We start from the raw sequence: 17,711 nt of genomic DNA, 5'->3' as shown, positions 1-17,711 counted from the left end.
TGCTTTCTAATCAGAATATGTTAAAATCCAAATATATTCCCTTGCTTAAATCTCTGTATGTCACCTGGCACTTAAAAGACAGAGTATAAAACAAATTATTTTCAACAATGGAAAATGAGGACAGTTTATATTAATTGGGCCAGCATTGCTCTTTGTGCCTAGCACTTGTTCAGAGTTTCATTAGGGTTTTAAAAAAGCCTGTAAAATACTGATCAACTGTTCCTGTAGCTTTTTAGTCACTGAGTGATAACAGTTTAATATTTTCTTCTATATTAACCCTGATGAAAATCAGTCAATGATCATTTAAGGATTTTGGCAATACTTCTTTCAGAATTACATGATAGTGACCCACTCCTGGACAACAAGGGTTGAGTCAGGAAGAAGCCAAGCAGCATAACGTAGCATTCTTAGCAGATTACCAGACATGAAGTAATACTGTCATTCAGCGTTTCTCAAACTGGGATCCGCAGATCCCTGATCAACTCCTTCCCCTCCCTCCCAGTGCCTTCTGCACGCGGGGGAACAGCTGTTCAGCGGCATGCAGGAGGCATTGGGAAGGAGGGGGAGGAGTGGGGACAGGGTGCACTTGGGGGAGGGAAGAGGTGGGGCAGTGATGGAGCGGGGCTAGGGGGAAAGAGTAAAGTGGGTGTGGGGGCCTGGGGCTGAGCGGGCGGCTTGGGGGGTCCGTGGAAAAAATTTAAATAAAAATGGGGGTCCTCAGGTTGCTCAAAGTTTTAAACACATCTAATTCCTTTTTAAAAAAATCATTGACTATGAACCTCATAGCAACCGAAGCTGTTTATTATTAAAATTAGCATGATGGCCTCTGAAAGGAAGGCATTCAATATGTTTTCAACAAAAGAGCTGAACTGCTCATAATGGACTCCCACACTCCCCCATCATATTTGATTTTTTTTAAAATGTATTCTTAAACTAGCTTTTTTTCCCACCCACTAAGCTAAACAGGGGAGACAGCTTTCAGAATGACACAGTCTTATTTTGAAATTCAGCAAAACTGTCAGTTCTTAGATGAATCCAGAATGTGGGGGAAAAGGACATGCATACAAGTTAAAACCCTAGGAAAGGGCAGCATAATTGTTGTAGAGCCTTTTTGTTGGTTACTTTCTTGTCTTCTCCATTATATTACAATTTGGAGATTCTAGCTGTATTAGTGATTCCTCTGACTATTACAGAGTTAAAGGTCACACAATTTAATCTGAAATGCAGTTTTCCTTAGATCTGCAGTACATAAAAACATAAGAATGGCCATACTGGGTCAGACCAAAGGTCCATCCAACCCAGTATCCTGTTTGCCAATAGTGGCCAATACCAGGTGCCCCAGAGGGAATGAACCTAACAGGTAATGATCAAGTGATCTCTCTTCTGCCATCCATCTCCACCCTCTGACAAACATAGGCTAGGGACACCAGTCCTACCCATCCTGGCTGATAGCCATTAATTGACTTAACCTCCATGAATTTATCCAGTTCTCTTTTAAACCCTGTTACAGTCTTGGCCTTCACAACCTCCTGAGGCAAGCAGTTCCACAGGTTGACTGTGCACTGAGTGAAGAACTTCCTTTTATTTATTTTAAACCTGCTGCCCATTTCTCCACACCACTCATGATTTTATTTACCTCTATCATACGCCCCCCTTAGTCGCCTCTTTTCCAAGCTGAAAAGTCCTAGCCTCTTTAATCTCTCCTCATGAGACCCATTCCAACCCCCTAATCATTTTAGTTGCCCTTTTCTGAACCTTTTTCAATGCCAGTACATCTTTTTTGAGATGAGGGGACCACATCTGTACGCAGTACTCAAGATGTGGGCGTACCATGTATTTATATAAGGGCAATAAGATATTCTCCATCTTATTCTCTATCCCTTTTTTAATGATTCCTAACATCCCATTTGCTTTTTTGACTGCCGCTGCACACTAAGTGGATGTCTTCAGAGAACTATCCACAATGACTCCAAGATCTTTCTCCTGATTAGCTGTAGCTAAATTAGCCCCCATCACATTGTATGTATAGTTGGGATTATTTTTTCCAATGTGCATTACTTTACACTAATCCACATTAAATTTCATTTGCCATTTTGTTGCCCAATCACTTAGTTTGTGAGATCTTTTTGAAGTTCTTCACAGTCTGCTTTGATCTTATCTATCTTGAGCAGTTTAGTATCATCTGCAAAGTTTGCCACCTAACTGTTTACTCCTTTCACCAGATCATTTATGAGTAAGTTGAATAGGACTGGTCCTAGGACACCACTAGTTACCCCTCTCCATTCTGAAAATTTACCATTTATTCCTACCCTTTGTTCCCGTAGTAGTAGTTCCAGTAGCACCTCAGATTTGACCAGTGACCCCAATGTCATCCTAAACTGGGTATTAACCATATGCAACTACTAACATGTTGTCATTCCTTCAAATTAGGCTGAAACAGTTGCCTATGCAACCTTGATTCAGCCCCTTTGTATGTGTGCATTCTGATAGTCTTTAATGATATGATCACACTATTTTCCACAAGACCCCACCTCTTTCAGTGCACAAGATTGTGCTCAATTAATGAGCAACTAATCAATATTTTGTTTTATTCTGTTCAATGTCTGATCCTAGGCCTTATTTACTGAACACTATTCAAACCCTGCTGTTCTAGAACACTTATCACTATGATATCCTAGTGCTCTAGTGCAGTATTTTTCAACCTTCTTGATACCAGGGACTGGCTGCTGCCTCTGCTGGTCCATGGACTTGTCTTTGAGAAACACTGCTCTAGTGGATAAGTGCTAGAATGAGATGAGACACACTTAGAGGATTTCACAAACATTTGATGACAGCAGAAGAAAGTGAAACTTAGGATACTTGGGCTCCCATTCCAGTCACTGGAAGCAAGTGTGCTCTTGTGGGCACAAACTCTTCTGCCTGTTTCCTCCAACCCTGACCCCTCTTCCCCATTTCCTCTAATGGGTCCTAGTCCTCTCTCTTTGCCTCCCCAGATCCTTGTCCCAGTCCCAATCGCCACACTTCCACAGGTTCATCATAGTCCAAGTACCCCTAGCCCAATTTATTCCCCCTCCAGTACCTAGCTGTCGAAGTCCAAATTCCTCTGGCTTCCAGTCTCTTCCCCTCCATGCACCCAGTTCCCTCCCTCCCACTCCAATTTCTTGTCCCCCAGTCTTCTTGCCCCCAAATTCCTCCTCCTAGAGCCTCTTCTGATCTCTCTCCACATGCCCCCCTTCCTCCCCCCACTGGTTAGTTTCTAGTTCCTCTCCCTTCACTGGGCTCCTCAGCCAATCTCAGTCCTTCACGCCTTCCTGTCCCAGTCTCTCTGCCCACCGAATACCAGTTCTATCCCAACTCTTCATCCAATCTCAGTATGACCCTTCCCATTTCTCTCACCAGCTCCCAGCCTACTGCTCAACCTCAGTCTGAGCTTCCCCTTTCCCCCAAGCTCCCAGTTCTAGTCTCCTAGCCCAGTGAGTTGCAGCCTGCCTTCAACCACCATCCAGCTCTCAGTCTCTCCCTTGCAACTCAGTTACTGTATCTCTTCTCCTCCCTGTCCCCGATTCTAGTTGCAGTCTACTTTTCCTTTCCCTCCCTGCTGGTCCTGCTCTTGTCCCCGCTGCATTTTAATCAGAGTCTTCCTCCTCCATGATACAGCTGTGCTAACTGGGGGGGGGGTGGAAGGAAGGGGGAAGGCTTCACACCAAGTCCTTGCTCCTCCCCCCTCCCTCCTGCCCCCTGAAAGTCACAAGCCAGCTGATTGCCACAGGCAGGAGCAAGGACGCAGCATGCCTGCCCACCCCCCCACCCACGGCAATCAGCTGGCTCGTGGTGTTCAGGAGGCAGGGGGAACCTGCACGTCATGTCCTCGCTCCTCCCTCCTGAACGCCGCAAGCCAGCTGATTGCTGCGGGCAGGAGGTGGGGGGGGGGAGAAGAGGAGCGAGGACACAGCGTGCGGAATAAAGGGGGAGGAGGGGAGGAAGAAGAGGGGGGTTAAAGGTGGGGACTTGGGGGAAGGGGTAGAGCAGGCGGGCCAAGGGTTGAGCCCCCCGCCCCTGGTGCTTGCAGAGTAGGGGAAGCTGCTGCTGCGCAACGTGCTTCTCCTAGCCTACAGCACCTTCAACCTCCTTGTCTGCCTCATGGTCTCCAGTGCCCGTGGGCTGCGCCTGTGTGGGGTAAGGCGGGGGCACCTCCCAACTATAGTACTGTACTGTAGTGTATGGCAAAAATTTTTTTTCCCTGGAAGGCAACCCTCTCCCCCCCCCCCATTCATTCTTATGGGGAAACTGGATTAGCTTAACATCGTTTCACTTAAAGTTGCATTTTTCAGGAACATAACTACAACGTTAAGTGAGGAGTTATTGTACTACGTGGGACTGTCACTTTCCTAACAGAGACTATAGGCCTCTTCCTATTATATGTGGTTACCTGACTGGCAGATATTCAAATTGCCATTGTATTGCAATAAAGACATGCTTCCAAATCCATAGCACATTACATAAGGGGTAACTTCCAATGGATGTGCATTTCTGTCAAAAACATCCAAATAGCTTAAAGCTAATTTACCTTTCTCCAAGCAGAAACTGCAAACTGCTACACCAGACTAAAATCACTACAATTAAATCCTGTCTGCATCTCAAAGAAATAGCAATTTCTGATCTTGATATCCAACTGAATGAACAATTGATCTGTCTCTTTGCACTGTTCAATAGCAATCTCTGCATCTAATTAAGAATAAACTTGTTCTGAAAGGAATCTCTTGACCAGAATGATGGCTGCAGTGCAGAATTTGGAAGATGTGAATGAGTTAGACTGGTATCCTATGGATCCCCCACTTTATAGTTTATAAGGGATTATAAAATTGCCAGAGATGGACATATCCTGATATCTTGCCAGACTATTCTGAGGATCTAACCAGAGATCCAGGTAGCACTTGACATGCAAGGTGGCAACATCCCTTTTGGCTTTGCTGTCTGAGTTGGTGGGAAATAGCTCAGTTGTAGATGTTCAGGGATTATTTTCTTTTCTCTGCTCATAAATATGAGCAAAGAGGGAAAGAGTGGTACTGTACAAAGAAATGTAAGAGAATCTTTGCACTTGATTTAAAGGGGCAAGAGTCTATTATATTTATATTATATTATATATAAATGCTCAGAAGCATTTTTTCTTTAAAACACAAGGCTAATCTTTACCAACTAGATTGCCACAAACTCCTAATTACTCTTTCTGGCTGGGAAAACGCATACAACTAATAGAAGTAGCAGACAAACCCTTTAATGCAAACAAAAACTTTCTGCCCAACAGAAGAAAGACGGAATATTTATATAAATAAGTTTAAACTGTTTAATTCTGGAATGAAATTTATTTTCAGTTATCACTGGTTAACTATGTTTGAATTGTTCTAGTTTAAAAGCTAATAAAATATTTCAGCAATCTAAAAAAAGTAATTTTTTTCATCCACTAATTTAAAAAGACAACTTTCATTAGAAAGTTACACAGACAAGAGTTAAAAAATTTACTTATGCAGAGCCTATGAAAGCTCAGCACATCAGCATTTGAACCAGAGGTATCTGGCTGCACATAAGTGATCACGTCGTGGTCTAGAAAGGGTTCAGTAAGGACGCTCGTGGGTGGTGGTGACAAGAGAAAAACAAAAGGATACCAGTTTTTGTTAACCTTAGTGGGAGACAGGGGGAGGGCCTCCAACAATCAAGATATGGTCACTTTAATCAAAGTCAGCTTTTCGAGGGTGTAGTGTTTTCTCTGAATACAATTAAGAGTTAAGGAGCTGTTGCGGTAAAGAATCAATTTGACTACTAATTTTGCATTGTCAATGTGCAGATACTACTTCCTTTTCCACATTCATTTTATTTTATGCTCACCGTGGCTCTCCTTTTGAAAATGAAAGATTCTGAATAATCTGAAAGAAATTATTTATAACTGAAACAACTCAAATTGAGCATTAGCTGCACAGTTATATTAATTCAGCATACTATTTACACGTCTTCCTGTCCAGTTGTAACAGTGTGACTCTCAAACTATAGGATTATGTAAATTAAGAATACAGATTGCCAACAGGATTATACTTGAAATGTTAAAATAAAATGATTTACTGTCATGAAATATGACCCTGTCTGCATTAACAACGTACTTTGATGTGTCTAAAATAGAATTTGTGTGTGACTTCTAAGACTATATGCTAGACTAACAAAGGAGGCTGAAGGAACCTCATATTCTCATATAGTTTTCAACACTGTCACCACAGGGGAGAGAGTTATAAATCCAATGATTACAACCCAATGAGTCTCAATGAGTCCAACTGCCCAAACAACGGGGCAGCTATCAAAGATGTATTCTCCTGGATAGGCACTGTAGATGCCCGGGTTGACTGGAAAAAAAACCAACAGTCTGAGACACCAGGAAACATATTGGTCACTGAAAACAGACACTATTGAGTAATATGGTATTTGGGCTCAAACACCTACATGGAAAGTGAGATCTTCCTTAAAACACAGTTTGTGTGTGAGAGAGGGGACATACTGAAAGAAAAGAGGAAGATCTAAGAGCATATCCTGTTGTTCTTGCTGTGACTTCTTGGCCTTCAAGGAGAATGTGAGTTGGGTCACTTCTGTTACTGTAATTTAAGAGGGTAACAATTTTTTTTGTAATGAAGCGTAACAATTGATAAGACTAAATATGCATGTAGACTGTTTGTTGCTTTAAAACATTTGTTCTCTAATGCTTTGATCCAACTGCTAAATAAAACTTTTAAGAAGGCTGTTGGGTCAATATCACTGGTCAGATTCTTGAAGTGAACACACACAGGGGCCTAAAACCCATTCAGGCCTGCAGGGTGACAAGCGATCATGGGGTAGTATACCCGGTTCCCAACAGAAGAGTGAAAGAATCACGAGATTCCACTCTGAGAAAGAGGGGAGGCCCTGTAACTGGAATACTACCCAGACATTAAAAATTGGTTTGGAATGTGTGTCTAATTAATGGTCATGAATGTATACTCCTGCAATCAGTTGTTTACTACAACTCCATTAGGAGCTGTAACTTAAATATACATTTGAAGGTAGCCAGACATGGACAAACCCAAAATATTTTCCAGCTGGCCTTAAATGAGGACAAAAAAAAAAAAAAGGTAAAATTAAAATGTATAATTTATACTATTGATTAAATTTCCATCACTAACAGAATTTTGTTGGATCTGTACTATCTTCAACTTTTACTGGAAACTGCAGGCTGGAATTTAAGTGTTTCTTTCCACCAACAGAGGTTGAAAATTGTGTCTTATTGCTGTAACTCTCTCATAAGCCTAACCAACTAATGTTTTCTGGCCTAAAACAGTATTTGCAGATAAACAAGTATTTTTCCTCTAGCTTGTACTTTATACCTACCTAGTATTTTCACAGCATAATGAGGACTCTCCAGAATGACTCCTTCTTCTGTGTCAAACATAGGATTATCTATTCCAGTTTTGGGAGGAATCTGCGCTAGTTTCTTAAGCCTCATTGAAGCAGTAAGGTCTAGTTCTTGTTTCTTTCCTTCTTCTTCTCGCCTGCGCCTCATGTCCTCCTGTTGCTGGCGAATCCGCTCAAGTTGAGCACTTCGTCGTACTGGCATCATCCTGGAGCCCAAATCCCCAGGGCAATCAACAGCCATCTCTCTGTGCTTCTGAGGTTCCTCAGAAGATGCAAGCTCCATATTTTTTGTTTCATTGTCAGAATCTTCTGTAACATGTCCATTCATATGAGAAGTTGTCATGGTTATTTATAGTAATCTGTACCACTGCTCACATACAAATTCTGTTACAAGGCCAGTTTTCTTCATGCTCCCACTTAAAAGCCATTATAATTTCAAAGGATATTACATCAGAAGACCAAGGTTGAAGAAATAGCCAGCAAAGAAATCTAGTGAAAAAATGAATAATTGAGTTACTAAACAAGAAAAACAGTAAGACTTTTATAACTTCCTGATCCTGACATTTTTCTCTACGTTTATATAGCGTACCTTTCCCCAACTCAAGCATTGTTTGATGTAGCAGCCACACAATTAACAGTTTAGTAGCCTTCACACACAGTTTATAAAAATTAGAAGACTGTTCTGTTAAAAAATTAAAATTCATAATATTTCCAGATGAAATTTCCAGTAAAGATTTTGCACTTAATGTACAAGATTACAAACTGGCAGTTTTCTAAAACTTGCCGTTCACAGTTCTTACATTTTTCCTTTCATTCTGAAGGACTGCAAGACATTTCTCAAGCTATTCCACCAATCCTACAAATACTTATATATGAATGTGGTCAGAGTTTAATGAGGCTATGCACATTGTAAAGATATTCACATGTGTAAGTGTTCCCAGGACTGGGGCGTTTCCATACAAGAATTACTTCATCTACCACTAAAGGCAACGTAGAAGACAGCTCCTGCTTGAAAGGAAACAGCATAAACTACACTACAGTTTTGAACACATAATAAAGGATATTGTATCCAGCTGAAATTGAAAGGGGAATAAAGTGGACTGAATGAAATTCACTAGGACTGGCGTTTGACCATTATTGATAATCCTGTTTTCATCAAAAGTGTCTCAAGGATGTTGTCAGGATCCATTTTCACACTTCATGTAAAATTTTATATCTATCCTATACAGGTTCTTATACCACACTCAGCACTGTGACTTCTGAATCCCTCACACTAGTGGATTAAGTGATACTATTAACATCTGTCATGTGTGGATTGTTTTCTCTCTCATCTCCCTTCAGAGAGAATTATCTGTTCAGTGTAGTGATCTGGTATGACTTTTGTTGTCTCTTATATTTCATTTTGTTTTTCCTTTATGTCATGTCTATTGGAGAAGGCAGGTCACAGTGCGCATATCAGTTGGAACAAAAGTTATTAGAGCTGGGTGAATAAATGAATATTTTGGTTCTCTGGCAATTACAGAAAAAGTTTCTGAACCAAAACCAAAACTTTTTGGTGAATCAAAAAGTCAGAAATATTTGGGTTGGGTTGAAACAAAGTCATTTTGACCTAACTCAATTTTTCATTTTGGTTGTGGGTATTTTAACAAAAGCAAAGGAGAACTGGATTCACAAAACTGCTGGAAGAGGAAAAAGAGCTGTATGATGCTCTCCTTATAACTTTTAACTGGGTTGCTAGGGCACTCAGAGGGGATGTGAGAAACCCAAATTCAACTCCCCCTTCTGGCTGATGTGGAAAAGGATGTGAATTTGGGTCTCCAACATTGAAGGAGAGTGGGCTGTCATGGGATATTCTGTTATGTGGCTTTCTCCATTTCACCTATTGAAGTCATTCCACTTTGTATAAGTAAATAGTCATTAATGCAGAGACTTGAACTTGGGTCTCCTATATACTTGTTGAGTGACCTAACCACCAGACTGCAGAATCATTTTTACTCTTTCCTTGATCCAGTGATGAATAGTGAACTTGCCAAGGATGTAGGAGACCCAATATCAAAACCTGCTCCAATGATTACTTATTTATACAAAGTGTAATTGCTTCACCAGGCAAAATGGAGAAAACTCCATTACAGAATATCCCATCACAGCCCAGGAGACAGGGCACTCTCCTGCAACATGGGAGACCCAAGCTCAAATTCTTTCTCCACAAAGAGGGGAATTGAATCTGGGTCTCCCACACTCCAGGTGAATGCCCTAATCACTGGGCTAAAAGGCATAAGGAGGACATCTCTTCCAGACATTTTGTGAATTTAGTCCTCCTTTGCTTTTGTTAAAAATGCCCAAAATCTAATGAAAAGTTGAGTCACGTCAAACTTAAATGTTTGGTTTAGACATTTCCAAAACATTTTGATTTTTTTGGTTTGGTTGAAACTATTCGGCAAGCTTGACATAAATTTGCAGTTTCAGGTTTACTGAAATTGCATTTTTCAGATACTTTTAGCTGTGAGAGTCCTGAGTTTAAGAACATAAAAACAGCCATATTGCATCAGACCAAAGGTCCATCAAGCCCAGTATCCTGTCCTCTGACAGTGGCCAATTGCAGGTGCCCCAAAGGGAATGAACAGACAGGTTATCATCAAGTGATCCATGCCCTCTCACCCAACCCCAGCTTATGGCTAACAGAGGCTAGGGACACCAATGGCTAATAGCCATTGATGGACTTATCTTCCATGAATCTATCTAGCTCCCTTTTGAACGCCGTTATAGTACTGGCCTTCACAACAGCCTCTGGCAAGGAGTTCCAGAGGTTGACAGTGCGTTCCATGAAAAAATACTTTCTTGTGTTTGTTTTAAACGTGCTACCTATTAATTTAATGCGGTGGCCCATGTTCTTGTATTATGAGTAAATAACACTTCCTTATTTACTTTCTCTATACCACTCATGATTTTATAGACCTCTATCGTATTCCCCCTTAGTCGCCTCTTTAAATATTAGTTTGTTCCATAGTCCCAGACTAGTTCCCAAGAAAGCTGTCATGTTTTACCTCATGATAGAAAGTTCCAATCCCTGAGGAATGGAGTTGTCGGCAACGGTCCTACTGCTAGAGCTTTAAGTCTTTTTTTAGACATCCTGGCCTAAACACCCAGAAGATAAGGACTGACAACTTGAATTTCATTGTGCTGCTGGATCAGTTATATGATTAATACATTACATCATATATACTGGTTGGTTGCAAAGTAAAATCATGTTGACTATGACTGGCTAAGTACTATTAATGAGAAGTGAGATGGAGACAATTCTTCCTCTGAAGCTCAGGCTACTTTCTCTGAAGTGCATAGAAGCAGACAACAATCTTCCATTTTCCCTCATTTACACTGTATGAGCAGTCACTATGGTGCAAGTCCTGGTTCTATTGAGCTCCACAGTCTAGCCTGTCTCTGAGATCTACAAGTGTAACAAAGTTCTAAAGGGGAACTTTCCAGGTTAGGTGGATGAGGTAGGGGCAGCACACTGACAAGTGGACACGTAAAAGAGGGACAGCTGGAAGATAATGACAACAGCAGGCTTTCAGAGGTATAGCTTCCACATAGTGGTTCTGTGCACTGCTTTCAACAGAGACTCTCACTGTTAATTCTTTCCTCATGAGCACCTGGTCTCTTTTACATAATCCCTCTCATTCTCCACATGGAATTTTATCTCCCCCCACCTCCAGGCTGGGGAGAGGAGGATGGAGCCCAAGATTCTCCCCCCATCTCCTCCAGCTGGTGTGGGCTCATCTGGGCTTCCTGAGAGGCTGACGGGAGGGCTTTTCTTTCTGGAGCCCTGGGACAGAGGGACCTAGAAGGTCAACTGGCTGCCATGCAACTAGACATGCAAAACTCTACAGTGCACTTCCTGCACATCTCCAACCAGCCCCGAGCTGGGAGGGAGAAGGAAGGACAGCAAGACCCCAAAAAGCCAGTGTGACAAAGTTCCTGCTCTACCTTGGTGGGTCTTGCGCTTATTGGCAGATTTGCTCGCCTTGGAGCTTCACAGCAGCCCTCAGCTTGGCCGTTTTTCTGAATTCACAGTCCAGGTCGACGACTCCTGTGTCTGACCAGGAGTTGGGAGGATTTGGGGGGGGGGGGGGGGGAACCCGGGCCCGCCCTCTACTCTGGGTTCCAGCCCAGGGCCCTGTGGAATGCAGCTGTCTAGAGTGCCTCCTGGAACACCTGTGCGACAGCTACAACTCCCTGGGCTACTTCCCCATGGCCTCCTCCCAACACCTTCTTTATCCTCACCATAGGACCTTCTTCCTGGTGTCTGATAATGCTTGTACTCCTCAGTCCTCCAATAGTCCACGTTCTCACTCTCAGCTCCTAGTGCCTCTTGCTCCCAGCTCCTCACATGCACACCACAAACTGAAGTGAGCTCCTTTTTAAAACCCAGGTGCCCTGATTAGCCTGCCTTAATTGATTCTAGCAGCTTCTTGATTGATTGCAGATGTTCTAATCAGCCTGTCTTAATTGTCTCCAGAAGGTTCCTGATTGTTCTGGAACCTTCCCTGTTACCTTACCCAGGGAAAAGGGATCTACTTAGCCTGGGGCTAATATATCTGCCTTCTATTACTCTCCTATAGCCATCTGGCCTGACCCTGTCACACCAGACATGTACATTGAGAAGCCAGGTTGGAAGAGAAGTTATGTACATCCTGCTACTGCTCCTGTCATTTTACTGAAGCATCTTAAAAACTGACCAGGAAGCTTAGCAGCAATCCTACGCCAGTTCCAAGCCCAGGCCTCATCCAACATTCCCATCTGTACCATTTCTACGTGTACACAGAGTTGCAACTTTAACCTAATATATAACTGCTACACAAAATATCACGTGTTTAATGGCCAATGTTTATCATAGGTGGAGCTAGTACCACCATCACCACCACCACCATCACCTCAGGTCGCCCAATAACTTCCCATTATACAGCCCTGTTTTCAGTTGCTCAATCTCTGCCAAACTATCTGGGCTGAAATTTTCCATGCCAGGCTGAGGGGTGTTTTTTGTTTTGTTTTGATTTGGTTTTGAGTGAAATGATTCAGCCAAAACATCTGTCTGTTTCTGAGAATGAGGTTAGGGGAAAATGCATTTTGTCCAGTTAAAAAAATATTCTTAGGAATGTTTAAGAAGCTTTAATCACTGAACGTTTTGGAACAGGGACTTGAAATTTGGCAGAGTGGGCTTTAGTGCCATGGATGTGCCTTTTGCTGTTTCAGTGAAAATCTGTCACATTTGGCCAAGTTACAACCTTTGATAAATCTTAAGTAACATGTGATCATTAGAAACATTAGAGTTTAGCAACTAAAATCTCCATATGCTCTGAACATGCTCCATTTCCACACTGCTCTACAAGTGACCAAACTGTGTATATGCCATCCCCACAGATGGAATGGGCCAGTTCCAACCCAGGGCAATAGGTGGTCACTATCACTAGGACATTCCCTGCAACTTCTGGTCATTGTGGGCCAGGGCTAGGGCCAGGGCCAGGTGAGGCACCAGAATTGAAAACCGTAGAACTGTCTCTTCTGTGCTCTCACCCACCCCTTCCTGGTGCCAAGGGAACATGGAAGAGGGAGCTGCCTGACAACTGCAGAGTTGTCAAGTGGGCTAAGCAGGAGGACACTGACTGGAACATGGAAGGACGGGGACTGAAACTGGTAACGGCTGGACAAGGAGACAGTTCCAGTCTTGCTCTCCCCGCTTCCCGGTTTCCTTGCCCAACTAATTCTCAGTGTTCCCTCCCAATCCCAGCTTCTGCTCTAACTCTTTTCCTGGTCTCCCTACCCTACCCATCTAGAACATGGGGGGAGACTGGTACAAACATCCAGACTGGGAAGACTGGGAAAGGAGAGTGGGAAATAAGCTGGGGATGGGAGAGAAGACAGAGTGGCTGCGTAAAGAGACTGGGATAAGAAGCCTGAGAAGTGGTGATTGGGACTGGCTAGGTGAGAATAGGAATGGAATGTGGAAATAGAGAAGAGGTGAGAAAGGAGCATGACAGTTTGGAGGGGACAGCAGAAGGGAAGGATCATCCTTGAGGGTGCAAGGGGGAAGGGCAGAAGAGCCTGTGCACACTAGACAGCACTTCCCTAGAAAGCTTGGAATGTAACAAAAGATTTTAGAGTCTCCCCCTCCTTCTGCAGTCAGGAAGTGAATTTAAAACCCACTTGCAAAACATGATTCCCCTCTATTTCAGGTTCACAGAAGATGACAATTTTTTACTGCTATCAGTAACTTCATTAGTTCAAGTGGCAGATACATACAGTAGATTTAAAAGGTTCAAACCCTGATGATCAGCTATGCAGGTGTCTCAATATTATGCTACATAGATGGAGTTTCTGGTTTTCCAGTTTGCTTTTTTAAAACCAAGAAAGTTATACATAAAAATCTACATTAAAAGAACACTGAGGTTGCAACATCAAGCACCCAAAAGTTAGGAAGTGCCAGAATTAAGAGTTCCTGTGCTATCTAGGCTTTAATTACTTGATCACAAAATGTAAGTATTTGGCTACCAAATTAAGACAACCTTAATTCTGACATTTCTTAACCTTCAAGTGCTTGACTGTGCAACCTCAGTGTTCTATTAATGTAGTTTTTGTGTGTGGTTGATTAAATGTCATATCAATAAGATTTACTTTTCTGAACGTTTAGTTAGTTATTAGGAAACTTCTCAATCCAACTTAACAAATGGTATCTACTTTTGCGAATGTCATTTGCATGCTAAAATTACTTGATAAATTCCTGCTGCTGAAATAAAAATACATTATATTCAACTTTTCATGTTTATACAAAGTAAAATGCCTTTTTTTTTCTTCTAAATAAAGAGGTCTGATGGAACAAAGTTAATTTATGTGAGGAAAAATGACTGTCTCAGAACTCGATAGTACAGACGATAGCTATTTCTCAAAGCCAATACACCACATTTATGAAGCACAGCAATGACATATCTGCATGAAACAATAGCAGTGTTTGAGAAAAAGGTGGATATAATATGAGCTTACTCTGTGCACACTGAAGGTCTGAGGACACAGTGCCAGCACAATTCCCTGTCATTTGTGGCACTTTCTTAGCTCAAGACCACAGCTCTACCTGAGCTTCCTTTTATTGATTTATGGGCATATGGAAACCAATGAATTCCACAAAATGTATGAGTAAAGGATACGATGGCACACTGGAGAAGTTTCCTTGTGTTTCCATCCACCCCATTCAGAGAGAGGCAGAGCATCTGTGCAATTAAAAGCAGACACACCAATAGCACTGCAACTCCAGAATGAGCCACGTTGCCAAACTAGGACAACCACAACCACAGGGCTGAAACTTTGTTGGACTGATAAGATTCAGATGCCACAAACTGCCACTTTCAATTGAGAGCTGCATTTACAGAAACCCATAAAGTGTAACTAGATTTTCCTGAGCCTGTTCCCTCCGCATGGTTTTACCAGGAAACGAACAACACAGTCCCATAGGTACCATTGTACCATTTGGGAAGCCTCTTGCAGATATCCCGGTGAGCTCAACAAATGGCAGTTCTTTAGCAATGAGAAAAGGCAGCCTAACCTATTTCTTGCAACTGCCAAGATCTGTTCTTCTGCATTCTGATTAAGTCAGGAAAAGCATTTTGAGATCTGATCTTCCTAAAAGGACAACTTGATAAACAGCCATCCCAGTGAAGAAATCAAATTTCTCACTTTCTTTAAAGAATGTTTTAAGGAAATTTGCAGCAATTATACTTTGTACAGATAAACATTAAAAATATATGTTGAGTAATAAAAGATAAAAACTGTTATGAGTAATTGTTTCAGTATCTCCATAACGGAACGTTTAGTAATGTTTTCCTGATAGTTCCCTAGTAGAAGGCCCAGCTGCTTATGGAAAGTAGGACACTGGAAAGTCAGAATACCTTTAAAAAATTCTATTTGCAGTTAAAAGTCAATTTTAAGACTTGATGGCAACTCTGAAAGTCCTTTATGGCCCACATTCAAATAGAAGACATTCTTCCTCGTCAAGTCCCATTCTATATAGGATGGTCAGGGTGGCAGCTTATTTGAATTAATTTATTCAGATTTTGAATTCCTAAAGAATTAACAACGTATCATACTTACAATATTAGTGATTCATTCTTTTCTGTCATTAAATGTAGTAATTAAAAATATCTTTGAGATCACACTGCAGTTTTCCTTCAACTTCCTTTATTGCTAGGCCAATGGGCCAGATACAACATTACTAACAAATTTGAGGAGGGAAAAAAAAACAGTAAAAAATGACCACGGCAATGCCAATTAAGCTTTTTTCCCTTCTTTTTCAAATTTTAAAAATCCTCTGGTTTAAACTAGTCAATTCCCTTTGTCTTAAATAGTTAAATATCAGTAATTAAATATCAGAGTGTTTTTTTTAAATATAGTAGTCTAAAACCCTAGCTTGTGTTTTGTTTTTAGGGAATGCTATGAATTTAGAGGAGGCTACTGGAGTTCTAAATAATGCTGAAAACTAAATGTAAGTGGTACAATAATGGAGGAGTGGCAGTAAAGCCTACACAAGTTTCTGCCAGCTTGCACTTGCAAATCTGAAGTGCTGCATTTCATTTTAATGAAAAGCAACATACAAACATTCCTGGAAAAATTCATCTCTTTAGCTTTTGTTGTCAGAGTAGTTACTGAAACCATTCAAGTAGTAAATATTTTGGCACTTGAATAGTAATGAAGATTCATTATTTCCCTTCAATATTGGGCAACTCTCTTTCAATAAGTACTAGGGCTGTCGATTAACCGCAGTTAACTCACACGATTAACTCAAAAAATTAACTGCAATTAAAAAATGAATTGTGATTAATCGCACAGTTAAACAATAGAATACCAACTGAAATTTCTGAAATAGTTTTGGATGTTTTTCTACATTTTCAAATATATTGATTTCTGTTACAACACAGAATACAAAGTATACAGTGTTCACTTAATATTTTTATTACAAATATTTGCACTGTAAAAAAAAGAAATAGTATTTTTCAATTCACCTCATGAAAGTACTGTAGTGCAATCTCTTTATCGTGAAAGCGTAACTTACAAATGTAGATTTTGTTGTTGTTACATAACTGCACTCAAACAAAACCATGTAAAACTTTAGCGCCTACAAGTCCACCCAGTCCTACTTCTTGTTCAGTCAATTGCTAAGACAAACAAGTTTGTTTACATTCATGGGAGATACTGCTGACTGTTTCTTAATTTACAATGTCATCTGAAAGTGAGAACAGGTGTTCACATAGCATTTTTGTAGCCGGCGTTGCAAGTTATTTACGTGTCAGATATGCAGAACATTCATATGCCCCTTCATGCTTCAGCCACCATTCCAGAGAACATGCTTCCATGCTGATGATGTTCGTGTCATAAATATAAAGGGAAGGGTAACCACCTTTCTGCATACAGTGCTATAAAATCCCTCTTGGCTAGAGGCAACATCCTGTTACCTGTAAAGGATTAAGAAGCTTGTTAACCTGGCAGGCACCTAAACCAACGGACCAATAAGGGAACAAGATACTTTCAAATCTTGGGGGGGGGGGGAGGGGGAAGGCTTTTGTTTATGCTCTTTGTTTACGTGTTTGTTCTCTCTTGGGACTGAGAGAGGCCAGACGGAAATCCATCTTCTCCAACCCATCCTAATCCAAGTCTCCAATATTGCAACCAGTATAGGTAAGCCAGGCAAGACAGATTAGTTTATCTTTTGTTTTATGTTTATTTTCCCTGTGTTAAGAGGGAGGTTTATTCCTGTTTTCTGTAACTTTAAAGGTTTTGCCCAGAGGGGGATCCTCTGTGTTTTGAATCTGAATACTCTGTAAAGTATTTTCCATCCTGATTTTACAGAGATAATTTTTACCGCCCCCCCCTTTTATTTTTTAAATAAAATCCTTTAAGAACCTGACTGATTTTTCCATTGTTCCAAGATCCAGGGGTTTGGGTCTTTGATGATTTTGTAACAAATTGGTGAGGATATTATTCTCAAGCCTCCCCAGGAAAGGGGGTATGTAGGGCTTGGGGGGATATTTTGGGGGAAGACGTCTCCAAGTGGTCTCTTTCCCTATTCTTTGTTTAAAAGGCTTGGTGGCGGCAGCATTCAAGGGCAAGGCAAAGTTTGTACCTTGGGGAAATTTTTAACCTAAGCTGGTAAGAATAAGCTTAGGGGGTCTTTCATGCGGGTCCGCACATCTGTACCCTAGAGTTCAGAGTGGGGAAGAAACCTTGACAGTTCGTTGAAAAAA

General features: G+C 41.3%; 1 protein-coding gene across 9 annotated transcripts in view; it reads right to left on the bottom strand.

Moving 5' to 3' along the window:
- The window catches only part of PALS1 (protein associated with LIN7 1, MAGUK family member), a 157,909-nt gene that overhangs the window by 65,216 nt on the left and 74,982 nt on the right, over window positions 1-17,711 (bottom strand). For 8 of the 9 annotated variants that reach the window (XM_043517395.1, XM_038405030.2, XM_038405028.1 and 5 more), the window contains one exon: window positions 7,405-7,917. In XM_043517395.1, the coding sequence (XP_043373330.1) occupies window positions 7,405-7,771 (367 nt within the window). In that variant the 5' untranslated portion in view covers window positions 7,772-7,917. Of the gene's footprint in view, window positions 1-7,404; window positions 7,918-15,564; window positions 15,589-17,711 lie in introns of those variants that run through there. The other variant, XM_043517394.1, reaches the window with a different exon arrangement.

This window comes from Dermochelys coriacea, chromosome 6, assembly GCF_009764565.3.
Source record: "Dermochelys coriacea isolate rDerCor1 chromosome 6, rDerCor1.pri.v4, whole genome shotgun sequence".
In the NCBI taxonomy this organism is placed as follows: domain Eukaryota; kingdom Metazoa; phylum Chordata; order Testudines; family Dermochelyidae; genus Dermochelys; species Dermochelys coriacea.
Note: the sequence above shows the minus strand (reverse complement) of the source record. Positions and strands in the feature narration are given on the sequence as shown.